Source organism: Bufo gargarizans, chromosome 1 (genome assembly GCF_014858855.1).
Source record: "Bufo gargarizans isolate SCDJY-AF-19 chromosome 1, ASM1485885v1, whole genome shotgun sequence".
Lineage (NCBI taxonomy): Eukaryota > Metazoa > Chordata > Amphibia > Anura > Bufonidae > Bufo > Bufo gargarizans.
In genome coordinates, this window is record NC_058080.1 from 65,876,775 (window position 1) to 65,904,307 (window position 27,533).

Below are 27,533 nucleotides of genomic sequence, written 5' to 3' on the forward strand. Positions count from 1 at the left end.
TATATATATATTAATTCTTGATTTTCTTTACTGTTTACAGTGATAGTAAATGATGAAAATATTAAAATATCTGAGGAGTCCTCCAGGATGCTTTCAACAGGTATATTTACATCAACATCACACCAGTAAAGGGGCCTTCAAAACAGACAGAGGACAAAGCTCTGTTATCTCTCCAACACTAAAGTCCTCTATAGCTTTAATGACCTACAGGATATTCCATGGAATAATGTACAATTGTCAAGTTGAATTTGACTCTTTATGACCACATAAATAGTGTTTTTTCATGATGTTCGGTCTTCTGTTGGGATCTTCAGGCTTCTCAATGAATTTTTCATGTCTGTGATTGTCTCCATCCATCTTGTTGCTTCTTCTTCATTTTTTTTAAACTGTTCTAAGCATCAGTTTTCCCATTTGAATTGGATCTTTTCAGAATGATTATTAATTCTTGACTTTTTTGGTCTTTGAGCATTTGGCTTGGTTTGTTTTCAGTGGATCAACATTAGTGTTCGATGACTTAAAGTATCTTCTTGTTTCTCTTCGTCACATCCATAAACAGTCTCAGAAAATCCCATAGACTGGACCATTGTGATCTTTTGTTCGTATAGATATTGATTTTTGAAGATTATAGCTTTATAGATTAAAGCTATTTAACATTTAGCATTCTATTTCTTGACCACTTTCTCGTTCATAATTTTATTTATTCTAACAAATTGTATACAAATGACACATGTTGGCTCTGCCAGTGATAGAAACCAGTATAAATATAATGGCTACACAGCAAATATATAGATAGATGCAATCCAAGTAATCTCCCAAAAAGCAAGCATTATGCATAGTGATATGACATGGTAGGTCAGTTATAGAAATCACAATGTGAAAGACCCAGCATAGAAAACGCAAGCTTCAAAAAAGAACTGTTTTGTCATCAACAGACTGCGCATCCACCCGAGAATGCTAAGACAAATATACTACAGAGGGAACAATTAACGGGGGCACAATATACTAGTTGTCTATAAGGGAGGGCTATTAAATGTTTAAAGACACTGATGGATAAACATCATTCATGTAATGTTTAGCAACCAGCTTCCTACAGTAGCCTGAAAGAGTATTTTGCAAAAGTTGGGCGTGAGGTGGGAAGACCGGCAATACATCAAAAAGCCCAAGAAGGCAGATCCATCGGGTCAGAGCCACTGGGACTTGCATAAGATCATTCAAATATGTAATGACACCCTAAATGTAAGTGTATCCCTAAATGTACGGGCACCACCATATCAGATGATAAAAAGTACCTGGTTCTTACATTTGGAACAAACATCCTGCCTATCCGGGCAATATTTAGCAACCTTAGGTGCAGTCAAACATGCTTGACAAATGATCTACAGTTATCATCCCGTTCTTCTGTAGATAAATCTCCCACTATTGCCTCCTACTTAGACTGGGAGCTATTTTCCTTCACTGGCAGAAAGCAAGAAGGCATCACTAAAACATAAAAATACACCATTTCAGGGTGCCCTTCAAAGCAAGAGGCGGTGAAAAGATTTGAAGGATATGAACAGTTTCGGAGGCATTTTTTTCAATGATTTAATTTCATTTTGGGCTACATTTTACTCATTTTTGGGCTCCTGAATATTTTTAATAAAGACCAAATCGAAAAAAAAAATTTGTAGCCCAAAAATGAGTAAAATGTAGCCCAAAATAAATTAAATCGTCAAAATAAAATGCAATCATTGAAAAAATGCCTCCGAAGCTGTTCATATCTGTAACGGATCACCTGGCACCCCGACTGAGTACCTCCGTTGATGGATGCTCCTAGCGTTTTCCTGAGGTTTCCAAGCACTCTGGCACACACCACAATCACCGAACCGAAGAAGCAGATAAATCCTCTTCAAGCATATGAATGCTGTAGACAGTTGAATAGGAAACCATACGAATAGGTTTACACTCCTAGCAGTCAAACTGGGACAGCATGCAATAAATCCTCCCCCAAGAATGAGACGACACTTCGCCTTGAGGGTAAAAACAGGAACTGACTTGCTGGCACACCCAGCCTGGTTTTTATTACAGTTTTTGCAAATACAGGACAGATACAACACATCCCCACAATGCATCATGGTTTCCTCCTCTCTGTCCCGGAGACAACCGAGAAGTAATCCAATTATCTCTCAGGACAAAGGGAGATCGCCAATACACATGTGGAGACAACAGGACAGACATCACCATTTAAACACACAATGGGACAATAGGAACACACCCACACAAAATCCTCCACTCTGCCGATGATGATTATTGAACACACTGGCGAATATAATTATCAAAGGCAGAGAAATACAGTTTTATAAAACATATCACAGGAACCCCAAAACATGCAATAACCCCATAACCAATATATCCTTGGAACCGGGGGGTCTGGGTGAACCACATATCCAAAATTCACCCAGATCCGTTCAGTAGTATGGAAGATACAGTTTAATGCAGATTCCACAGAACATATACAGGCTATATAAAAAATAATTACTGTATAATGTGTCCCCTGTTGTATAGTTTAAAACTACTGCCCGATGTCTTTGTGCACCAAATACCGGCGAGATCGCACCGTGTAGAAAAGTCCAAACAGTGTCTGTGAGTTAAAAATGGCCGCCATCCATTGTTCTCACCATGTGCCTCTGATACATGAAATGGTGGCCATCCAGTAACTCCACAGTATGTCCCCAGATGGTTCTTAAAGGGCCATAATCCAGGGGCAAGAGGCGGGCAAACAGCCCCCTCCAAAACACTGTGGCGAAGTGGCTTTTGCCACATATATTCCCATTCGGGGGGAGACTAACCAGGTAGCTGACCTTCTGTCGATCAGTGCCTGAGTTAGTCGAGTCACCCACCCACAGTAAATTACAATCCACAAGGTAGCCCCCCCACAATAATATACAATCCGCAGTGTAGTCCCACCCAACACTTTGTTACTGCACCCGGGCAATTTTGTAGCTTGTTTCGGTCCCATGGTTTCACCATGGCTGTGTTGGGCACTGGTCTCTTGCCTTTGTGGTTCGCTAAGCGAGCAGATACCGGCGGTACTCTGCCCTGGTGCCAGCGCTTCAGCTGGTGGGACCCGCAGATAAACAAGCCTGGGACAAGGGGACAAAGGAGGGCAGAGGCCAACTGTGTTCTGCCCCATTGCCAGCTCTTCCGCTGGAGCAACCGGGGTATAGTCCTGCCCGGTGACTAAGGGAAAGTTAGGGCAGAGGCCAGCGGCGCACTGCCCAGAGGCCAGCTCTTCTGCTGGGAAGGGGTCAGAGGACGTTAACGGCTCCTCTACTGACCTCAGTACCTCGGTAGGGGTTAGCTGTGGAGGGTAGGTATCGCTTACCTCCTCCTCCTGGTACTCACACTGCCGCTGGAGATCTGGGCCGACTGCCCAGCATCCCTGTAGGGCCGGTAGAGAGACTTCGGTCCCATTTCCCCCTGCCTGCTGGGAGTCCTCCCAGGACCAGTCTGAGGTCCGCGACCTCCGGTACTTCTGGTTCCTGTTGGGGGAGAGGACCGACTGTCTCTTCTCCCATGAATACACACTGGCGCTGGGGAGAAAGGATGGCACCTTCCGCTCCCTGTAACTCACACTGCCGCTGGGGAGCAAGGACTGTACCTTCCGCTCCCTGGGACTCACTTGGCTGCTGTGAAGAGGGACCAACGGTCTCCTCTCCTAAGGGTGGGCTAGGCTGGCGCTGGGGAGGGGGAACGAGACTCTCCCCTCCCGGTGGAATATTCTGCCGCTGGGGATCTGGGCCAACTGCCCAGCATCCCTGTAGGGCCGGTAGAGAGACCTCTGTCCCATCTCCACCTGCCATCTGTGGGTCCTCCCAGGACCAGTCGATAAGATCCCTCATTTCTGGAGCTGGTTGGGGAGTAGGAGGTACTGAATGCAAGTCTCCTGAGGATGGGCTTAGTTGTTGGGGAGGGGGAACGAAACTCACCGCTCCCAATGGTGTACAGTCCATAAGCCCCATCAGGTTAGAGACAGGCGGTGTCACTTGATTATGAGTCCGCATAATTCTGTTCGACCTCCCACTGCTCTGGTGGTACTTGCAGGGTATAGGGTGACTGACTGGAGCTGAACAGGTGCTGGTAATCCTGCTCCAGTTCCCATTCCTGGACAGCTAGTTCAATCAGGTCTGGTCTTAGGTCTTCGGCCATAGGGAGATCCAGCACGGCCTCTCTGTAGTCAAATATGTCCCAAAGCCGTGACTCTGCCGCACTCCCAAATTCCGGTTCTGCAAAGGTCCCCCATAATAAGCCAGGGCCATTATAATCCTTGCCCTCGGGTTTGTCAAATTTGGCCATTCCGGGAACCCGCTGAACCGCGTACCAACGTAGCGCTTGGTATGCATCATCAAGACCCAGTTCCCTCCATGCCAGTGAATTAAGTTGCATCACCAATTCCTCCTGGGCCTGTTCTCCCAGCAAAGGTATCCGTAGGGCCACTCTGGCCTGTAACCGCTGCTCCTTGCTGGGAAGCTGCTCACCTCGCCAATGCTGGACACCTTCTAGGGTTTCTTCCCACATCTCTTGTCGTGCGCTCTCTCTGCAGTCCAACCTGGTTGCCTCTCCTATTGGCTTGACCAGTGGTGCCAAGAGGTTCTGTAACCTCCGGTTAAATTCATTTCCTACCTCGAGCATTGTCCAGGGACTCGCTGGTTCTATGCCGCTCCATAATAGTTCCTGTGTCTCCAGGGTGTTGTTCCTCTCACACCAGGACGCCATCCCACTGCTGCCACCAATGTAACGGATCACCTGGCACCCCGACTGAGTACCTCCGTTGATGGATGCTCCTAGCGTTTTCCTGAGGTTTCCAAGCACTCTGGCACACACCACAATTACCGAACCGAAGAAGCAGATAAATCCTCTTCAAGCATATGAATGCTGTAGACCATGGGTGTCAAACATGCGGCCCGCGGGCCGCATGCGGCCCGCAATGAATATTTTTGCGGCCCGGCAAGTATTTCTGAACATGAGCGCGCTGCTATCGGCGCGCTCATGTTCTCTCAGCAGCACGGGGAGAAGGAAGCTGTCCTCCCTCCCCCTGTGCTGCTGCTGCCGCTGCCACCAATGAGAAGAGAGGGGGGGGAGAGGAGGGGTGGGCGCACTGCGCCACCAATGAGAATAGAGGGGGGGAGGAGGGGCGGGCGCACTGCGCCACCAATGAGAATAGAGGGGGGGGCGCACTGCGCCACCAATGATTGGACTATTTCCACACAGAGCGGCGCCCAGCACTCACCATTAGTCCTGGGTGCCGCTCCGTTCGCCTGCAGTGCCCCATTACTGTCTCCTCTCCTGCTCCACATGCTGCTTACTATCGGAGCGATGGGAGGAGACATCAGCTTCACTAGTGGGCGTTCCTTCTCCCTGCGCTGCGATTGGACAGCGCTACAGCCAGGAAGAAGGAACGCGCACTAGTGAAGCTGATATCTCCTCCCATCGCTCCGATAGTAATCAGCAGCATGTGGAGCAGGAGAGGAGACAGTAATGGAGCACTGCAGTCGAACAAGCGGCGCCCAGGACTAATGGTGAGTGCTGAGACATCGCTGGGCGCCGCTCTGTGTGGCCTGATAGTGAAAGTAGTTTAACACAATACAGGAGGCGGGTGCCGGCAGCAGAATCGCATTGCCGGCACCCTGCCCCTGACAGGGAGCTGCGATCAGAGGCAGTTAACCCCTTAGGTGCCGCACCTGAGGGGTTAACTGCTGATCTGCCAGTACCCGCCTCCTGTATAAAGGGGTAATTTATCATTGGTGGTGCAGTGTGCCCCCCCCCCTCAACCCCCCCATCCCATTAAAATCATTGGTGGCACAGTGCGCCAGCCCCTCTCAACCCCCCCAGTATTGAAATCATTGGTGGCAGTGGCCACAGGGACCTCTCCCCTCCCCCTCATTGGTGGTGCAGTGGCAGCTTCTGATCGGAGCCCCAGCTGTGTAAGCCTGGGGCTCCGATCAGTTACCATGGCAGCCAGGACGCTACAGAAGCCCTGGTTGCCATGGTAACATCCCTGATGCTGTGTGCACAAGGCACAGAGCAGCAGGGACAGTGTGAAGTCCTATTCACCCTGATAGAGCTGAATAGGACAAGGGATGAAAGATCCCAGGTTCTCGCCCCTAAGGCTACTTTCACACTTGCGTTCAGAGCGCATCCGTCTGAGACGGATCCGCTCATATAATGCAGACGGTGGATCCGTTCAGAACGGATCCGTCTGCATTATATTGTAAAAAAAAATTCTAACTGTGAAAGTAGCCTGAACGGATCCGTCCAGACTTTTACATTGAAAGTCAATGGGGGACGGATCCGTTTGAAGATTGAGCCATATTGTGTCATCTTCAAACGGATCCGTCCCCATTGACTTCCATTGTAAGTCTGGACGGATCCGCACGCCTCCGCACGGCCAGGCGTTTTTTTTTTTATGCGGCCCACATAAACTTAAATTTTGTTTTTTTGGCCCATGTTAGCCTTTGAGTTTGACATGCTTGCTGTAGACCAAGCATGTCAAACTCAAAGGCTAACATGGGCCAAAAAAACAAAATTTAAGTTTATGTGGGCCGCATCAAAAAAAAAAAAAAACGGGAACGGGAAGCCGCAGGTGTCGTTATGACGTAATGATGCTCGCAAAAATATTGTGGTTACTAGGAAACCAGCTAAACCGCAAGACCAAGCCGACGTGGCAACTAGGTAATAAATCAACAAATATCAAAAAGTGAAAATGTATTCACGATAAAACCACCAAGGAGGAATGATTATTATATTTATATATATATATATATATATATACATACAAATATTAAACTTCACCAAGACGCGCCTAGGTTTTTGAGGAGGAAAATAAGAAAAAAATATTTTTAACCAAAAGTTGTGCTTTTGGTGGGCTTTGAATTAATGGTGGTCTGTGCGTGACACTGTTATGGGGGACCTGTGGATGGCACTGTTATGGGGGATCTGTGGATGGCACTGTTATGGGGGATCTGTGGATGGCACTGTTATGGGGGATCTGTGGATGGCACTGTTATGGGGGATCTGTGGATGGCACTGTTATGGGGGATCTGTGGATGGCACTGTTATGGGGGATCTGTGGATGGCACTGTTATGGGGGATCTGTGGATGGCACTGTTATGGGGGATCTGTGGATGGCACTGTTATGGGGGATCTGTGGATGGCACTGTTATGGGGGATCTGTGGATGGCACTGTTATGGGGGATCTGTGGATGGCACTGTTATGGGGGATCTGTGGATGGCACTGTTATGGGGGATCTGTGGATGGCACTGTTATGGGGGATCTGTGGATGGCACTGTTATGGGGGATCTGTGGATGGCACTGTTATGGGGATCTGTGGATGGCACTGTTATGGGGGACCTGTGGATGGCACTGTTATGGGGGACCTGTGGATGGCACTGTTATGGGGGATCTGTGGATGGCACTGTTATGGGGGATCTGTGGATGGCACTGTTATGGGGGATCTGTGGATGGCACTGTTATGGGGGATCTGTGGATGGCACTGTTATGGGGGATCTGTGGATGGCACTGTTATGGGGGATCTGTGGATGGTACTGCTATGGGGTGGGATATCTGTGGATGGCATTGTTATGGGGGATCTGTGGATGGCATTGTTATGGGGTGGGATATCTGTGGATGGTACTGCTATGGGGTGGGATATCTGTGGATGGTACTGCTATGGGGTGGGATATCTGTGGATGGCATTGTTATGAGGTGGGGGGATCTGTGGATGGAACTGTTATGGGGGGGATCTGTGGATGACACTGCTATATGTCATCCACAGATCCCCCTCATAACAGTGTCCCCCAATACACCGGCCCTCTGCTCACCGAAGTATTTATAAACGTGAATCCTTATCCTGTTATTAAGTTGAACTAACGCTGCCCTCTCCCATGTTCCCATGTTCCCCTGTATCCCCACAGCACTTACGAACACGCTTCCATAGCAGGCAGAGCGGACGGCACCAGTAACGTCACTCACTGACGTCGCGCGTCTGCTCCGCCTGCTTCATTCATAAAGTGGGCGGAGCAGGCGCTCGACGTCAGTGAGTGACGTTACTGCTGCCGTCCGCTCTGCCTGCTATTAAAGCTTAAGTAAGGGGGACATGGGAACATGGGAGAGGGCAGCGTTAGTTCAACTTAATAACAGGATAAGGATTCACATTTATAAATACTTTGGTGAGCGGCGGGGCCCGGTGTAAGAGTACAGTGACTGCACCGGGCCCCGCCCCTAGTTACGGACTCCAGCCCCTCCTCTCTCCCGGCTCATACATAGCAGACTGCGATGCTGCATCTTTGCCGGGCCGCAAAGATATTCATTGCGGGCCGCATGCGGCCCGCGGGCCGCATGTTTGACACCCATGCTGTAGACAGTTGAATAGGAAACCATACGAATAGGTTTACACTCCTAGCAGTCAAACTGGGACAGCATGCAATAAATCCTCCCCCAAGAAGGAGACGACACTTCACCTTGAGGGTAAAAACAGGAACTGACTTGCTGGCACACCCAGCCTGGTTTTTATTACAGTTTTTGCAAATACAGGACAGATACAACACATCCCCACAATGCATCATGGTTTCCTCCTCTCTGTCCCGGAGACAACCGAGAAGTAATCCAATTATCTCTCAGGACAAAGGGAGATCGCCAATACACATGTGGAGACAACAGGACAGACATCACCATTTAAACACACAATGGGACAATAGGAACACACCCACACAAAATCCTCCCCTCTGCCGATGATGATTATTGAACACACTGGCGAATATAATTATCAAAGGCAGAGAAATACAGTTTTATAAAACATATCACAGGAACCCCAAAACATGCAATAACCCCATAACCAATATATCCTCGGAACCGGGGGATCTGGGTGAACCACATATCCAAAATTCACCCAGATCCGTTCAGTAGTATGGAAGATACAGTTTAATGCAGATTCCACAGAACATATACAGGCTATATAAAAAATAATTACTGTATAATGTGTCCCCTGTTGTATAGTTTAAAACTACTGCCCAATGTCTTTGTGCACCAAATACCGGCGAGATGGCACCGTGTAGAAAAGTCCAGTGTCTGTGAGTTAAAAATGTCCGCCATCCATTGTTCTCACCATGTGCTTCATCCATTGTTCTCACCATGTGCCTCTGATACATGAAATGGTGGCCATCCAGTAACTCCACAGTATGTCCCCAGATGGTTCTTAAAGGGCCATAATCCAGGGGCAGGAGGCGGGCAAACAGTCCCCTCCAAAACACCGTGGCGAAGTGGCTTTTGCCACAATATCCTTCAAACCTTTTCACCTTTTTTGCAGTCTGTTTGCAAGCTGTCACTTTGTGTTTTCTTTCTTACCTGTCAGCCGACAGGTCATGTAGAACTGTTATCTGTGACCTCATAAACACATATTTAAGCCATATTTTTATAAATTTTGGTAAGAATTGAGCTATAATGAGTGTTTGAGGTCAGGAGATCAAACATTAAGACTACACATGACCCCTCAGCTGATGGGATTCAAAGAAAACACAAAGTGACAGCTTGCAAACAATTCATTTATTTATTTATTTTTAACTCTTGTGTCTCAGAAATGGCTAAACATTTTTAATAAAGACCGATTTGAAAAAATGATTTGTAGACATAAAAAATGAGTGATGCAATCAGAAAAAATGCCCCCTGAAAAGTTCACCATTAACTGTGATTTGACCAAGATATGAGTGATTAACATAAGGTATTTGTATTTGACTCTTTCCTATATTCATGCTTACTGTTTCAAAGAGTTAACCCCTTAGTGACCACGCACATTTTTTTTTTAAATTGCATTCTAAGAGATATAACTTTTTTGTTTTTTTTATCAATGTACTTGTATGAGGTCTTATTTTTTGCAGGACAAGTTATAGTTTTTAATGCACCATTCTAAGTACATGTAATGATTGATTAAAGCAAGCTGTTTAGCTAAAAACCCCTTTGTTTAGTTCAGTATAAAGACGTATTGGTGGTCACTAAGGGGTTAATGGCTAAATTGCAGGGTGTTGGCGATTGATGGCCTCCTGCTGTTTATGGCCTCTCATTCTTTCTGAGACTTGGCAAGTGGAGTGCAGGACTATGGGATTTTTAGCCTCTGTCTTGCATTTGTTGGAGGAGGCTGAAGATCAGCCAGAAACCATCTAAGCAAATATGCCAGGATTTGGCCGCACAATTACTGTTGTGGGCCGGCGGGCATTCCAGTACAGTCCGGCAACGCTGGATCCAGAGAGCTGTGCCGGAACAGCCTACTGTGAAAGTAGCCGTATGAGTGGACCAAGGAAATATATGGTGTGTGTGCCCAGTCAAAGTTTTAAAAACCCACCTGGTTATGTGTGGGCAGAGTGTCTGTGTGAGTGTGAGGGGGGGGCCATGATATAACAAACATGGCTCCCTGGGTAAAGGACTATAAGAAACAAATGCCAAACTCGACTAGCAGGAATACTTGAACCGTGAGTTTAATTTTTATGTAATGCTTTTTTCTTTTGCCTTTGTATTGTCTGTCTGTAAGTTATAGGCACTGTTATTAAATCATATTAAACCAGTATGTTTAATAGCTGCTGTGTTACCCTGTTAAAGGGACCCGGTTATAGTTAGTATTCCAATATACTGTATGTAAAGCAGTGTGTATTGGCTTGGCTGCAGAATACCTAGGTGTAGTACTCTCTGTAGTTACAGCACAATGGGTGGGAATAGTCATAGTAGATAACGGTGGGGTTCCATAGAATAGGGTACTGAATCAGGCTTTGTATAGCCTGGAGTAATCTGAGGATGGTCCTTTTGTATCGGCCCACAGGGAAGCGACCATAGGCCTAGCCGAGGAGTGAGTGAAAGCTGGTGTAGAATGGCATGACAATACTGTACTCCGAATCCAAGCCATACACCCAGGGGCGGACTAGAAAGTTAGTGACCCTGGAAAAAAAACTACCTAAAAATGGCCCCATGTTGACAGAAGGCGGGGCAACACAAGTAGGCGGGGCCATCAATACCATAGCGCAAAATACCATGACAGCAAACCCATATGCCACAGTGCAGCACAATATACTTCCCCATAAGCTGTCCCTGTGTGGTGGCCATCAGTAGCTGCCATTTTCTGTCATCCACAGTTGAATTCAGGAGGGCATGTGCAGTCACTGGCCGGTTACATGAACACCTGATTCTCACAGCGTTAATAACTGCTAAGAGCTCATTATGTACTTGCCAGCAGCAGAGAGGAGGGTTCAGGCGGCCCCAATGGACATCGGCCCACCAGGACATTTCCCTGTAAGGTCTATAGCCAATCCACCCCTGCATACACCAGGGTCAGGAGGAAGGGAGAGTAGTTCAGGTAATTGATCATTAAACCAAAGAGGAGTATAGGCATCATCGTGATGGTGGGGGGGGGGGGGGGGGGGGGTCATCATACTAGCACAAAACCCATGCCCAAACCTGTTAAAGTTATATTTAAGAGGAAGAAAGGATACCCTCCATTAAAAATAAAACAGCATACCTGCCATCCCTCCGCAATCCTATAGGTTTTTCATCATATCTCAAGGTAATTTAGGACCTACCTTTGCGCCACACAAAGACAATAATTTACCTTATTAAAAAAAACTCTCGCTAGGTCTTCACCTTCAACTCTAAAGTTCTCATATTCCTTAGTTTGCTACATATTTCCATGAAGTTCCATTTGTTTACAAAGTTGAACTTTTCTTGTCAACATTACTTCTTCAAGCTGTTTCCCAAATTTTCAATACTGTGCTTGCAGTGTTGTATGAAGATGACACCCGAGACGTCCAGGAGAAGGAAGCCAGTGAATCTGCAAATGGTAGGTATATAATTCTTTATTTTAACTCCATAGATGGCTAACCCAGCACATCCATTCATTTGAAGGGTACTCACTCTCCCTGCTGTGTTACAATCCCTGCCCCTCATAGCCGCCAATCCCTCATATTTTGTCCTGTCCTTCCTTGTGTGTTTCCATACGTCATGCGCTCTTGTCGGCTCCTAAAGGACCAATAAAGACTGGCTAAGCTATTCCCAGCCTATGACTGTGTTCCCTTGGACATATATGGCACCTTGCTGTATGAGAAGGTGCCTGAGCAATAAGGTTCCTGGCTTTTCTAGTTCCTACAAAGGTATTCTGTTCCTGTGCTTTCTGACCTCTGCATGTTATTTGTATAGATCCTGTGCTGCCTGCGCAGTGACACAGAGGATCACTGCTAAAAGTTAATTGGTTTAAAGAGGTAAATCTTGTGATAGTGTTAAAAGCACTTATTTTCCTATGTACTATGTATCATTAAAGGTTATGTATGGGCAACAAATAGTTAACACTGGTAGTCCTAGTTAAGTTGGTAAGAGACGAGCTGGACCTGCTTCTCCCTGGTTAGAAAAGAGTGTGTCTGGTCATCAGAGCTTAGGCTACTACTAACTTTATAGAAATATATAGCTATTTCTCATTCATGCGTTGGCTCCTGTGAAGTAGGCCTGAAGAGAAGCCTGGTCCAGGAAACACCATTTCCTAGACTGAAAGCTGCCATAGAACAGAATAGTAACATAGTACATAAGGCCGAAAAAAGACATTTGTCCATACAGTTCGGCCTGTTATCCTGCAAGTTGATCCAGAGGAAGGCAAAAAAAAATAAACCCTTGTGAGGTAGAAGCCAATTTTCCCCACTTTAGGGGAATAAACATTCCTTCCCGACGCCAATCGGGCAATCGGACTAACTCCCTGGATCAACGATCTCTCTCTAGTAGCTATAGCCTGTAATATTATTATGCTCCAGAAATACATCCAGGCCCCTCTTGAATTCCTTTATTGTACTCACCATCACCACCTCCTCAGGCAGAGAGTTCCATGGTCTCACTGCTCTTACCGTAAAGAATCCTCTTCTATGTTTGTGTACAAACCTTCTTTCCTCCAGACGCAGAGGATGTCCCCTTGTCACAGTCACAGTCCTGAGGATAAACAGATGATGGGATAGATCTCTGTACTGACCCCTGATATATTTATACATAGTAATTAGAGCTCCCCTCAGTCGTCTTTTTTTCTAAAGTGAATAACCCTAATTTTGATCTTTCGGGGTACTGTAGTTGCCCCATTCCAGTTATTACTTTAGTTGCCCTCCTCTGAAACCCTCTCCAGCTCTGCTATGTCTGCCTTGTTTACAGGAGCCCATAACTGTACACAGTACTCCATGTGTGGTCTGACTAGCGATTTCTTAAAGTGGTAGGACTATGTTCTTATCACAGGCATCTATGCCCCTTTTGATGCAACCCATTATCTTATTGGCCTTGGCAGCAGCTGCCTGACACTGGTTTTTGCAGCTTAGTTTGCTGTTTATTAAAATTCCTAGATCCTTTTCCATGTCAGTGTTAGAGTGTTTTACCATTTAGTATGTACAGGTGACTTGCATTATTCCTTCCCATGTGCATAACTATGGAATAGTAAAGAGAGACTTTATTTATTGTAACCAAATGGGCCTGGTCATTAACTAACTCAATCATCCATTCCCTGGCTCTTATCTCTGTCCTCCCCCTGCCTTGCACCCATCTGACTCACATCAAGGGCACCCCACCTAACACCAGGCCCCAGAAAATTCAGGGTGAGCGCTCCATTCACCACACAGCCTCTGGGAGCACTGGAGTGAGGACAGCCACTGTGAATAACCATGACTCCTATCAGTGCCACAAGTGCCACTCTCCTCCTCCAAACTCTCCCCCTGAGGGTCTCTGCACCTGTCCTGACCTATTGCCTATTTTACTGTATTGGACAAACTCTGCCTGTCCTGTCCTCAGCTTGCCCTCTGACCATGTCTCTGCCTTTCCCCTTTGTTCTCAACACTGTTGTCTCTTGACCTACCTAGGTCAGCCATCACTGAATCGAGACTACTCCAATCAGCCCCCCTATATAGGGATTAAAGGGTAAATACAAGGGGACCACCTAGACAACACCCTCAGGAGTAGCAACAAAGCCAAATCTGTTCAGTGACATGGTGGGTCTGCACTTGCTGAATTATAAAAGATTTATCTTTATTTTTGCATTTTCACTTTGAAAGCAAAAACTCTTCAATGTTTAGCACTAATGATTCTAATCCTCTGTTTGCAGTGGCCATACAGGAGAACTCCAGTGAACCTATCCTAGGTATTTATATTCACATCAACACTACATCAGTAAATTGTTTCTACAAATCAGACAAAGGCTGCACCTCTGTTATTTCTCCAAAAGCCAGATATCTCCTGGCCTTCTTTAAAGAGGACCTGTCACCTCTCCTGAAATGTCTGTTTAAGTAAATGTATTCTACACTGACTGAAAACTTTGGAGCATCTATTCTTATGACTCTGTCTTGTGCCATTCCTTTATTATTCCTTCCTAGAAGTTTCTGAATTAATTGCCAACTTGGGTGTGTAGTTTTACGTCGGCAGAGGTGACAGTTGCTTTTTATGGAATTTGCCATCAACTTATCACCCCTAGCGTTGTACACAATGGTGTGTTTATATGAATGCCACTGTCCGAAGAGTCCTGTTTAGTATAACAGAAAAAAACAGTGTCTAAAGTAGTGCACTGCATGTGAAGAGAGTTCTGGGATCCTGAGAAGTCATGCTTGATTGACATTTCATGGTCTGGATACATCCTTACAAGCCAGCAATTGGTGGCATTCAGCGCATGCAGTGTGACCAGATGAAGCTGACTCCTCAGGAATCGGGAACCACCCACTTGACTCTAGGCCTATTACTATTCTGTACAATGTTATGGTGGTAGTTTAGTGGGTGAAAAATCTGATGACCGGGTCACATTAAACAACGTACAACAAGAAATTCTCAAGTTGTATTTGATTATTGGCCACCATATGAATATTATTTCTCCATGATGTCTAATCTTTGGGTCGTCGGGCTTCTCAATGATGTAATCATGGTGTCTGTGATGGTCTTCAACAACACGATGTTGTTCCATGTCTTTGTTTTATTTCTGCCCTTCCAAACGGTTTAGGCCGGCTGCTGAATCTCCTTAAAGAGATCAGTCCTGTATGTAGACTTAGTCTTCCAAAGAAAACATACATTCTATTGGATCTTCTCTTAAAGGGTTTCTGTCACCCCAATTTTCGCCATTAAACAGGCTGACATTATAGATGTGAAAATGTCACCTGAATTTAACTCTGCATTTCTTTTTTTTTAAGTATGCCACCGTTTTCGTGTAATTTAAACTTTTATTATATGCAAATGAGCCTCTAGGAGCAGGGGGGGGGGGTTGCACCTGCTCCTTGAGGCTCAGTTCGTCCACCTCATTTCCACGCCCTTCTGTCTTGATTGACAGGGCCGGGCCAGCGTTGGTTCTCCTGCTGGCCCCGTCTGCCGTGTAAATCTCGCGCCTGCGCTGTCCCATTGAGTATTCGGCTTATACAACCGATGTAGCCAATGTTTCTGCTAGATATTATTTATATATGCATATCCCTGTGTGAATACGGTATAACTGGTGAATATACTTCTAAATCCTTCTATAGACTTTGATACATTTATGATGCAAGTCCTTCCAGACTTGGAGAGGTTCTTTTAAAGGGGTTATCCAACAAAAAAGTTTGCAATGAATAGTGTATTTCAGATTAAGTATTACTGCAACTTATATGCAATAACTGCAACATGCATGCAAGTTAGGTTTTTATGTACATTACATTCCTCTCTGGTAGCGCCCCCTGCTGTTTTAATCCTTCTGGTCCTCCATCTCCTGCATTCAAAGGTGGACTAACATGCTCATTAGGGTGGATTTAGGTGGGACCGATTGCAGCCGATTGTTGGGAAGGAAGCGTGCCTTCCCGAAAGTCGTCTGCTCGCTCAGTGAAGTAGTGCTGCATTTGCATGCAGCGATCTCCTTCACTGTATGTGGATGAGGGATGGCCATTCGATCCCTCATCCTCATACAAATTCTTGGTTTCCGAGCAGCAGATCGCTGTTTAGACCACACGATCTGCTGCCCAGAAACTATGATGCCTTCGTGAAGGACCGGATCACCTGATGAAGAAGCGTTTTGCTCATTCATCGGGTGATCGGCGTCACATTTACGCAGACAGATTGTCGGGAACGGTTTTTCCCGATAATCTGGACGATTATTGGCTTGTGTAAATGCAGCTTTAGATCACTGTTGTAGGGATCTCGTAGAGAAGCAGATAAAGCGGCCCAGACAACTTTCATTCATTCATCCCTACTTGTAAATTCATAGAAATATATAGCTGGATCTCTCTAGACAGCGGAGAAGGGAATTCTGTGGCCAATACATACTATACGTATCTCTAGTGCTATATGTGAGGCGCTACTTTCTATGCAGGGGAATAAGGGATTAACGAGAGCTAATTGCAGTGCACCCTAACATGTATAGTATATGGAAGAAAGACGAGACAGAGGGGATATGATAGAAACTTTTAAATACATAAAGGGAATCAACAAGGTAAAAGAGGAGAGAGAAAAACTGCTACAAGAGGACATAGTTTTAAATTAGAGGGGCAAAGGTTTAAAAGTAATATCAGGAAGTATTACTTTACTGAGAGAGTAGTGGATGCATGGAATAGCCTTCCTGCAGAAGTGGTAGCTGCAAATACAGTGGAGGAGTTTAAGCATGCATGGGATAGGCATAAACCCATCCTTCATATAAGATAGGGCCAGGGGCTATCCATAGTGTTCAGTATATTGGGCAGACTAGATGGGCCAAATGGTTCTTATCTGCCGACACATTCTATGTTTCTATCCTGGGAGATGCAAGGGCTTGATTGTCTCGTGACAAGCTGACAACCCCTGTCCTATGAAAGCATTCACAGAAGACAGCCCCCTGCTCAAGAACTCTGCCCTCCCCCACCATATGCCAGAATAGAGAGCCTCACTTGGAAAAAAAAAAGATCCGGATTTGGTAGACTCTTTACATCCATGGATTACAAGGACAGCCATTCAATCAAGCCTAGAAGCAGAAAATTAAAACTCATTACTTATTAAGAAAAAACTTAATAACTTTTGTATTTTTGAGGACATACCACTACATATTTTTACATATCTGCATTGTGTTTTTATTATAATGTTTAGCATTATTGATCCTAATCCTCTGTTCACAGTGGCCGTAAAAAATGAAATGACAGAACTACCTGAGCAGAACGCCAGTGAACCTTCCCCAGGTAGTCGTGTTCTCATTAACATCACATCAATAATCTTTCTTCAAATCGGACAGAGGCCTTGGCATTGCCACACGGCGTGGTTGTGTCATGGTATTGAAGGTGCTCATAACAATTAACAATGCAAACTAACTAAACCATGGGGTGCTCGACTGCAGCGTAACTGTGACACGACCGCACCATGACGCACCCTCATTTCTCCAAAACCTCAAAGACGTATATGTCCTGTGACCAGCTATAAACAATGTAGAACAAACAAATCTCAAGTTGACTTTAGCTCTTGGTGTCAGGGCCGTTTGAAGGAATTTGGGGGCCCCAAGCAAAATAGACATGGAGGGCCCCCCCCCCTGTACACAGTAATAACAGAGCAGAGAGTGGTGGCGGGATGACACTTACTGGGGGGAAGCCCAATAATAGGGAGCCGACTGTCCAATGGTAACATCCAGTGCCCCGAGTCTGTCCTCTCTCTCCGGGCAGACGCAGCTCGCCGCCGGTGTAGCGTTATACTACCCTACCTCGTGAGATTTCCCTACCTCCTGACTTCCTGTCGCACAGCTAATGACGTGAGGAGGCGTTCCTGAGTTTTGACGATCTGCGCAAACCGACAGTTTATGGAAAATCTCAGCGGAGTTCAGCTTTACACCAGACACTGCGCATGCGCAGGAGAGCCTCAGTAGGGAAATATTACGCCCCAGTGAGCAAGCGCGGCTAACTCCGGCCGGCGCATGCGCAGTGTCCCGGTGTGAAGCTGAACTCCGCTGAGATTTTCCATAAACTGTCGGTTTGCGCATGCGCAGATCGTCAAAACTCAGGAACGCCTCCTCACGTCATTAGCAGTGCGACGGGAAGTCAGGAGGTAGGGAAATCTCACGAAGTAGGGTAATGTAACGCTACACCGGCTGCCATGGTAACCAGGAGTGCTGCAGCCGCCTGAGGCTCTCTATAGAGCGCTCAGGCGGCTGCAGCCTTAAAGGAAGCAAAACAAGCACCGTCTCTGGGGCCCCGGGCCAGCTCGTGGCCCCAAGCAATTTTCTGTTAGCGACTGGCCTGCTTGGCGTCCTATTTCTTGACTGCTTCCATGTTCAAGTTGTCAGATCCTTGTTTTCCTACTTATTCTTCATGTAAAGTCCCACCTGTCCACTACCTTCAAGACCTTTTCTTACGAAGCCCAATCACTAGTTCTTTGTTTTCATTTGCTCTCATTGATTTTGTGCTTGCAGTATTGTATGAAGATGAAACCAGAGATGCCCAAGAGCAGGGTCTCAATGGTAGTTATATTATCATTTGTTTTTGGTTCTTTCTTTGCAATAATCTTTAGTGAGATTTTATCATTTCAAATTCTACAAACGGAAATAGGAACAAAAAGATGCCATATGACAGAGATGGCCAACCTGAGGCTCTCCAGCTGTTGCAAAACTACAACTCCCAGCATGCTCAGACTGCCTACAACTATCAGCCTACAGCAGGGCATGGTGGGAGTTGTAGTTTTAAAACAGCTAGAGAGCTGCAGGTTGGCCATGCCTGCCATATGAGACCTAAATAACACTAAAAACGGTTCATAAAACAGTCTTAAAAAACTGTACATGACAATGGAATCCTCCATGGGGGCCATTTAGATAGTTAGTAGTTTATCGAAACACAGATAAGACGAACAAGTCCCAGGATGAGTGGAGCAGGGTCATCTGGGCGGCCTGATAGTATTAAGAAAACATTGGCACTTCTAGCCCTATATAAGGTGGAGAGCGCTACTGTAGGGATACAGTTTTGCCAAAGAAAATGGAGAGCTGTAAAAACATAAAGCATTTTTGGCAAGAAGGACATGTTGAGAGAATTGACTCTTCCAATCCAGGATATGTGGTAGCAGTTCCAAATCTCTAAAAAAAACTTTGAAACAAAAACCACATTTAAATAGTTCCATATGAAAAAAAATATATATATATTTATATATTATATTATATTATATTATATTATATTATATTCAACCATTATAGGATTTTGCAAAGTCACATTGTAACGATGACAACAGGCAGACAAGTCAAACAGTATTCATACTTATAGTTTACAATCTAGGCTTAGGAGACAGGGATGTACTATAAGCCAGAGTGTAAGGGGGTGTTTAGAGTGGTGGATAAGACTTCGTTGGAAGAGTGAAGGATTCTACATATCAGGTGGTATTTGCAAGTTAGTTAGAAAATAAATTTAGGCTAGAATTGGGTATGTTTTTTTTTTTTTTTTTTTCTTAGGTTAAAGGGGTTTCCCTATTTTCAGGATAGGTTATCAATATCTGATCGGTGGTAGTCCGACTCCGGGTAGCTGTTTGAAGAGGCTGTGGCGGTCCTGTTGACTACTACTGGCTCCTTACAGCATACCAAGCACAGCTCCGTACATTGTAAAGTGGCTGTGCTTGATATTGCAACCCAGGCCCGTTCACTTGAATGAGACAAATTTGACCACTTGGGGACAAGTCACCACTGCAGCCTTTTCCACGCCGGAAGTTTACCTGATGTCTGGAGAAAATAGACCAGGACCTATAGAGTCAAACTAAGTGCTGGGAAGCAGGAAATTATGCTTTCCTTGACAGTTCCAGCAGTGTGAGAAGGTAATTACTTTAGGTTGTAAAACCTCTAAGTCATGAAAGACAAGTGGTCATACCATGATCCCTTCCTATCCAGCTCATGTAAATGGTCTAATACATAGGAATCCAGGATAATTTTCCAAGTTTAGACATATCTAAAAGAAGTCATAAATAGCTTACTAATTTATCCAAATTGTCTTTGTCCTGGTTTGGTGGTTAAAGGGGGTATCAGTGTTTGATCGGTTAAAGGGGGTAATCGTGTTTGATCGGTGGAGGTCTAACCTTCAGGACCTCTTCCTATTAAAACAAAGAAGCGACCCCAAAGTTATTACAAATCATTAGTTCTTTATTTTTAACTACGAGTACAATGGAACTATATAAGAATGCTGATTCATGCATTTTGTCCCCAAATTTCTGATACTTTGTTTTTAAGAGTCACATAAAGATGAAACCAGAGAAGTCCAGGAGCAGGATTCGAGGGAATCTTCGTCAGGTAAGTTATTTTATCCTTTTTCTGCATCTGTTCCTTTACAAGGATTGTCCACCTTTTGATAAGTGAAGGCCTAAGCCTCAGGATAGGCAATCACTATAGCTCATGAGTGGGTACCTGACACCCTGCACCCCCAACAATCAGCTGTTTGGCAGTAGCTCTGGTACAAAGTAGCTGGAGCTGTCTGCTTCCTGCACTGGAGTTATTGCAGAACAGCAGATAGGCATGGGTGTGGGGAGACAGATGACTTATCCTGAGTAAGCCATCGGCCAAAACTAATTTGATCGTTTACGTATCACTTGTTTGTCTTGTATCTTTACATATACCATAACTTGATTTTTCTGCAGTCGTAGGGGGGAGATTTATCAAAACTGGTGTAAAGGCAAACTGGCTTTAGATTCCATCCTTCATTTTCAAAAACCCTTATTAACCTACACTATGGTATTACACAGATTCAGACAACACCTTGCCACCGTCTGTCAGAAAATGCAGAATGCAGCCTATTAGTTATTCTGAACCACCAGATCTCGACTGGGAAGTTAATAACAGAATACAGAAGCACAAAGGTTTGTATTTTGTAACCTGTAGATATAAATGTAACCTGCAAAATAAGACATGTTTTCCTGAAATCCTCTATTCCAATGACTATTACTACTATAACATCATACTAGTAGTTCTTTCCTCTGTTCACATTGATCTCTTCAGTTATCTGCAATATCCGACACAACCTTTGAGCAAGTCTGGCACTTTTTTCCCTTTAACCACTTAACAGTTTTGCCCACAGCAAGATAAGGGAGGGAGGGCTGCTTTAGCTACTCATATCTCCAGAATTCCAAGTTTTCAAACAAGACCATAACAACAGCATTATCTCCACAAATCCAGGAGTGAAAGTGCTGAAACCTGCTTCACATTTCACTTTCTGCTGTATTTATTGCCATCAAGATTTCTAACAGCTGTATCTTCTGATGTAGTGGAGATAATGCTTTGTTTCTGGTCTTGTTTGAAAGCTGGGAATGCCCGTACCTCAAGCTACTACCAAACCAGAGATATGAGCAGCTAATTCAGCCCCCAACCTCGGTCTCGAAGGGGGAGGGGGAGTTGTGGGGCTGACAGCCTGCAGCAGGAGAGAAAAAAATGTATATTCCCTCTAATAATAAAATAACACAAGTTAATAAAAATTGGTAAAAATTTAGAAGAAAAAATTAAAAAGTTATAACTGCTGGAACACAGAGTGGGGAAAAATACAATTCTGTCCCATGAGTTGTGTGCCAACCAACAATATTTACTTCAGATACATATTAAAAATAGACAAAAAAAGTTACCTTTTCGGGAGGGTTTCCAATTATAATGTTAAGAGGCTAAAGGGGTTGTCCGCATGGGCAATCCCTATTTGTTAGAAGGGTCCTTTGATCATAATAATCATCTGTTATCTGTGGGAATTACAAGTTTCCAGTTTCCCAATGCTCCACCACAGAAGAAGTAAAGGGATGGTCGCCTGATTTAAAATTGTGTGACAAAAGTTTATAATGGTGTAAAAAAATAAAATAAGTACCTCACTGATACCGTTCCAAAATATACCTGTTCCCCACCAGTCTTTACTTCCTGGTCCCTTGCGACACACTGGAAGTTACTGCTGAGTCACTAACTGAATTTTACATAATTCTGAGGATTTTTAATTAGAACAATGTAATCAGCCAGACTACCTCTTAAAAGACAGGAGGGTGGGCACAATGGGTAGACCTGACTGGAAAAGTGGGCTGGCAAAGGTGGATTTCAAGGAGATCAACGGAGGAAAATGTAGACGACAGAGAGAAGACCAAAATACTCTTATCTATAGACCTTACTTGCTCAAAGGGTGGTCACGGTTGAGTGAGGCCCTCAGTCTAAACTTTGGTATGGGCTCCATGGTTACTTCTTACACCAGTTTTTTTTTAGATACTGTAGTAAGAATCACATAGGGAAATGTTTCATGCTTGAGCACTTGTAAATCTTAGCCTCCCCAAATTGGGATTCCTTGGTTAATTTTCGGTAACTTTTCAAAAACTTCCTTTGTTTGTCCTAATCTGAAAGCTCCAGAAAGCCCAAAATGGCACAAGTACAGAAAAAGAAAATTCCACAAAACCAACAGCCATGCTTTTATAAAGAGCATATTGGAAGAGAGGCCTGATCCAGCACAAGGTTTGTGACTATAGAACAGAAAATGTTTTGTGGTGAAAGTTGTACGCTTTCAAATTTTTTTTATTAACTATTGCATGCCATGCAAGACGCCCCCCCCCCCCTTGTTTTTATTTTTTTTATAAAAAAGGGTCTGTTGCCTTTCCTGATCTGTCTTATTTAGTAAATACTTCTATTCCTCATGAAAAAAAAACATTTGTGGAGGATCTTTTTTTAGAACTTGGTGTCATGCCATTACATTGTTATTCTTAATGGAAATATTTCACTGAATTGACAACTGGGTGTTACCACTCATGTCCCTACACAGTCTGACTGTGTCAGCATTAATTGGGCATTGTTTTAGTGTCTAAAAACATAGGCAATAGTGATCCCCAGTGGTCAATTTATTTGTACATTTCCAGGAAGAATAGCAGAGGGATGCCAAAATGCAGATTTTAACAAAGATTTTCTAAATTGTTAGCAGCTCACAGCTTTAATTATGTAGCAGGAGACCCTCATTATGATGTTCATAATGAATACAGGACTTTTTTCTTGCCTAAAAAAGTGGACTGCAAATAGAAACTGAATGGACTGCACTATAGTGAGTAGGATGTGTTTGTGTCAGTGTTATATATATATATATATATATAGATATAGAGATATATATATATATATATATATATAAAGAAAGTCCAGCGGGAGCACCAGCCTGAAGAGTGGGTGCAAAATCCAAAAGGGGGCAACGGCAGTCCCCAATGATATAATCGAGAAAACAGGACTGCACTCCAAGTTGTGATGAAAAAATCAAAGTAGTTTTATTCACCCATGTTATGGCATATCTTGCGACGTTTCAGCTCTTGCGAGCCTTTAAGAAAGCTTGAGAAAGGCTCGCAAGAGCTGAAACGTCGCAAGATATGCCATAACATGGGTAAATAAAACTACTTTGATTTTTTCATCACAACTTGGAGTGCAGTCCTGTTTTCTCGAATATATATATATATATATATATACACACACACACACACACCGTACAGACCAAAAGTTTGGACACACCTTCTCTTTCAAAGAGTTTTCTTTATTTTCATGACTATGAAAATTGTAGATTCACACTGAAGGCATCAAAAATATGAATTAACACATGTGGAATTATATGCATAACAAAAAAGTGTGAAACAACTGAAAATTTCATATTCTAGGTTCTTCAAAGTAGCCACCTTTTGCTTTGATTACTGCTTTGCACACTCTTGGCATGCTCTTGATGAGCTTCAAGAGGTAGTCACCTGAAATGGTCTTCCAACAGTCTTGAAGGAGTTCCCAGAGATGCTTAGCACTTGTTGGCCCTTTTGCCTTCACTCGGCGGTCCAGATCACCCCAAACCATCTAGATTGGGTTCAGGTCCGGTGACTGTGGAGGCCAGGTCATTTGGCGCAGCACCCCATCACTCTCCTTCATGGTCAAATAGCCCTTACACAGCCTGGAGGTGTGTTTGGGGTCATTGTCCTGTTGAAAAATAAATGATGGTCCAACTAAACGCAAACCGGATGGAATAGCATGCCGCTGCAAGATGCTGTGGTAGCCATGCTGGTTCAGTATGCCTTCAATTTTGAATAAATCCCCAACAGTGTCACCAGCAAAGCACCATCACACCTCCTCCTCCATGCTTCACGGTGGGAACCAGGCACGTAAAGTCCATCCATTCACCTTTTCTGCGTCGCACAAAGACACGGTGGTTGGAACCAAAGATCTCAAATTTGGACTAATCAGACCAAAGCACAGATTTCCACTGGTCTAATGTCCATTCCTTGTGTTCTTTAGCCCAAACAAGTCTCTTCTGCTTGTTGCCTGTCCTTAGCAGTGGTTTCCTAGCAGATATTCTACCATGAAGGCCTGATTCACACAGTCTCCTCTTAACAGTTGTTCTAGAGATGTGTCTGCTGCTAGAACTCTGTGTGGCATTGACCTGGTCTCTAATCTGAGCTGCTGTTAACCTGCGATTTCTGAGGCTGGTGACTCTGATGAACTTATCCTCCGCAGCAGAGGTGACTCTTGGTCTTCCTTTCCTGGGGCGGTCCGCATGTGAGCCAGTTTCTTTGTAGCGCTTGATGGTTTTTGTGACTACACTTGGGGACACTTTCAAAGTTTTCCCAATTTTTCGGACTGACTGACCTTCATTTCTTAAAGTAATGATGGCCACTCGTTTTTCTTTACTTAGCTGCTTTTTTCTTGCCATAATACAAGTTCTAACAGTCTATTCAGTAGAACTATCAGCTGTGTATCCACCTGACTTCTCCACAACGCAACTGATGGTCCCAACCCCATTTATAAGGCAAGAAATCCCACTTATTAAACCTGACAGGGCACACCTGTGAAGTGAAAACCATTTCAGGTGACTACCTCTTGAAGCTCAACAAGAGAATGCCAAGAGTGTGCAAAGCAGTAATCAAAGCAAAAGGTGGCTACTTTGAAGAACCTAGAATATGACATGATATATTTTCAGTTGTTTCACACTTTTTTGTTATGTATATAATTCCACATGTGTTAATTCATAGTTTTGAAGCCTTCAGTGTGAATCTACAGTTTTCATAGTCATGAAAATAAAGAAAACTCTTTTGAATGAGAAGGTGTGTCCAAACTTTTGGTCTGTACTATATATATGTAAATGCATACAAACAAATCGCATACAGAGTAGTAAAAGACAATAACAATAAATCACATGGCCTGCAACTGTAAAGATAGGGGACAGCGAAACTCTGAACTCCACCCATACTGCTGTCCCTACCTACTTGCAATATCTGTCCTAAGCGATGGCCCACAACTGGACTGATAGTCCCTTCTAAGCTAAGTGCAGGGGTCTAAACCGAGAGAAAAAAAAATTGTCAGACAAAAGCAGACAGGCAAAACCAGGACCAGATAAGAATACAAGAGTTGAGTCAAAACCAGACCATAGTTTAAACCAGACAGATATGTTAGAACAAACACAGAATGAGAACACAAAGCCAATTATCAAACCAGGTCAGTGCCAGGAGATCATGTTGGGGAATAAAGAGCAGTGAGTGATTGGCCCAGCTTTTCTGTTCCCTGAAAGGGTTGTCCACTTTGGACAATCCCTACTTATTAGAAGTTTTTTTTTATCATAATGATCATCTGTTATCTGTGGGAATTACAAGTTTTCAGTTTCCCAATGCTTCACCACAGGAGAAAGTAAAGGGATGGCCTCCTGATTTAAAATTGTGCGACAAAAGTTCATAATGGTGTAGAAAAATAAAATAAGTACCTCACTGATCCCGTTCCAAAATGTACCTGTTTCCCACCGATCTTTACTTCCTGGTCCCTCGCGACACACTGGAAGTTACTGCTGAGAGAGTCACTGACTAAGTCATGTCATGACTGCAGGCAATGATTCAGGCCTAGTTCACACAAGGTGCGAGTACAGAACACAGAACAAGTGCACATCTTTCCATTCTACCTTATAAATGGAGGCTCCACTCCTGGTTTTGGTTTAAAAATCACTGATGGAAATCACGGAAGTGTGGACTAGGCCTGACAGTGTGTCGAGAAGAATCAGAAGTAGAGGATGATGGGGAACTGGGAAGTGTCAGAACATGAGTGACAGGGGATCGGTACAGTAAGTCTGACAGAATTTTACATCATTCTGAGGTTTTTTAATTAGAACAATGTAATCGGCAAGACAATCTCTTGAAAGACAGGAGGGTGGGCACAATAGTAGACCTGACTGGAATGGTGTGCTGGCAAGATGATGGTGTTCCATTCATCAACATAGCTACCAGGGTACCATGCATAGAAGCTCTCATGGGGACCAAGGGAGGAGCAGTTGGTTATTGCTGCATAAGGAGCAGTGGAAAGGTAAAGTTGGATTTAAAGGAGATCAACGGAGCAAAATGTAGACGACAAAGAGAAGACCAAAATACGCTTATCTGTAGACCTTACTTGCTCAAAAGGTGGTCATGGTGGAGTGAGGCCTCAGTCTAAACTTTGGTATGGGCCCCATGGTTACTTGTTACACCGTTTTTTTTTAGATGCTGTAGTAAGAACCACATAGGGAAATGTATCATGCTTGAGTACTTGTAAATCTTAGCCTCCCCAAATGGGGATTCCTTGATAAATTTTCGATAACTTTTCAAAAACTTTCTTTGTTTGTCCTAATCTGAAAGCTCCAGAAAGCCCAAAATGGCACAAGCTCAGAAAAAGAAAATTCCACAAAACCAACAGCCATGCTTTTATAAAGAGCAGATTGGAAGAGAGGCCTGATCCATCACAAGGTTTGTGACTATAGAACAGAAAATGTTTTGTGGTGAAAGTTGTACGCTTTGAAAAAATGTATATTAATTGCAGGCCATCAAGACACTTTTTATAAAAATAAATAAAAAAAAGGGGTCTGTTGCCTTTTCTAATTTAGTAAATACTTGTATTCCCCATGGAAAAAATTTTTTTGTAGAGGATCTGTTTTTTTCTTAATGGAAATATTTCACTGAATTGACAACTGGATGTTACCACTCAGATTATCAATAGAGTATGTGCCTACACAGTCTGACCGTGTCGGCATTAATCGAGCATTGTTTTAGTTTCTAAAAACATAGTGACCCCCAGTGGTCAGTTTATTTGTAGCAGGAGCAGCTCGTTATGATGATCATGATGAATACAGGACTTTTTCTTACCTACAAAAGCAGACTACAAAATACAAAAAGTGAATGGACGGCACTATAGTGAGTAGGATGTGTTTGGGTCAGTTATGTGCCAAATGTTGCACTTTTTTTAAAATTTATTTCATCTTCCTGCCCGACTGAGTAGAACAACAGAAATAACAGTCTATGCTGTTTATTTAGGCAAGGTTTACATGTTCCTTTTGTCAAATGCATCCGAACCCTGCACATCCATGGTGGTTAATGGTGGTGTCTAATTATGTGACTATAACCAAGGTATATTCAAAAACTTCCTTCTTGGTCTTAATCTGCAAGCTCCAGAAAACCTAAAACACCACAAGTATGAAAGAAGAAAACTCCACAAAAGCAAAAGCATATCCTAGAGCAGATTGGCTGAGAGGCCTGATCTAGTACATGGTTTATGAATAAAGAATTTTCTGTTCTGTAGGGAAAGTTGCACGCTTTAAAAAAATCTTAT

General features: G+C 44.0%; 1 protein-coding gene across 6 annotated transcripts in view; it reads left to right on the plus strand.

The window, feature by feature from the left end:
* The window catches only part of LOC122939791, a 106,388-nt gene that overhangs the window by 43,156 nt on the left and 35,699 nt on the right, over positions 1-27,533 (plus strand). For 4 of the 6 annotated variants that reach the window (XM_044295927.1, XM_044295936.1, XM_044295945.1 and 1 more), the window contains 9 exons: positions 41-100; positions 11,793-11,852; positions 14,133-14,168; positions 17,119-17,178; positions 18,396-18,443; positions 20,184-20,243; positions 20,693-20,806; positions 22,311-22,418; positions 26,567-26,674. In XM_044295927.1, coding sequence (XP_044151862.1) covers positions 41-100; positions 11,793-11,852; positions 14,133-14,168; positions 17,119-17,178; positions 18,396-18,443; positions 20,184-20,243; positions 20,693-20,806; positions 22,311-22,418; positions 26,567-26,674 — 654 coding nt within the window. The remainder of the gene's footprint in view (positions 1-40; positions 101-11,792; positions 11,853-14,132; positions 14,169-17,118; positions 17,179-18,395; positions 18,444-20,183; positions 20,244-20,692; positions 20,807-22,310; positions 22,419-26,566; positions 26,675-27,533) is intronic. The other 2 variants (XM_044295965.1, XM_044295955.1) reach the window with 2 other exon arrangements.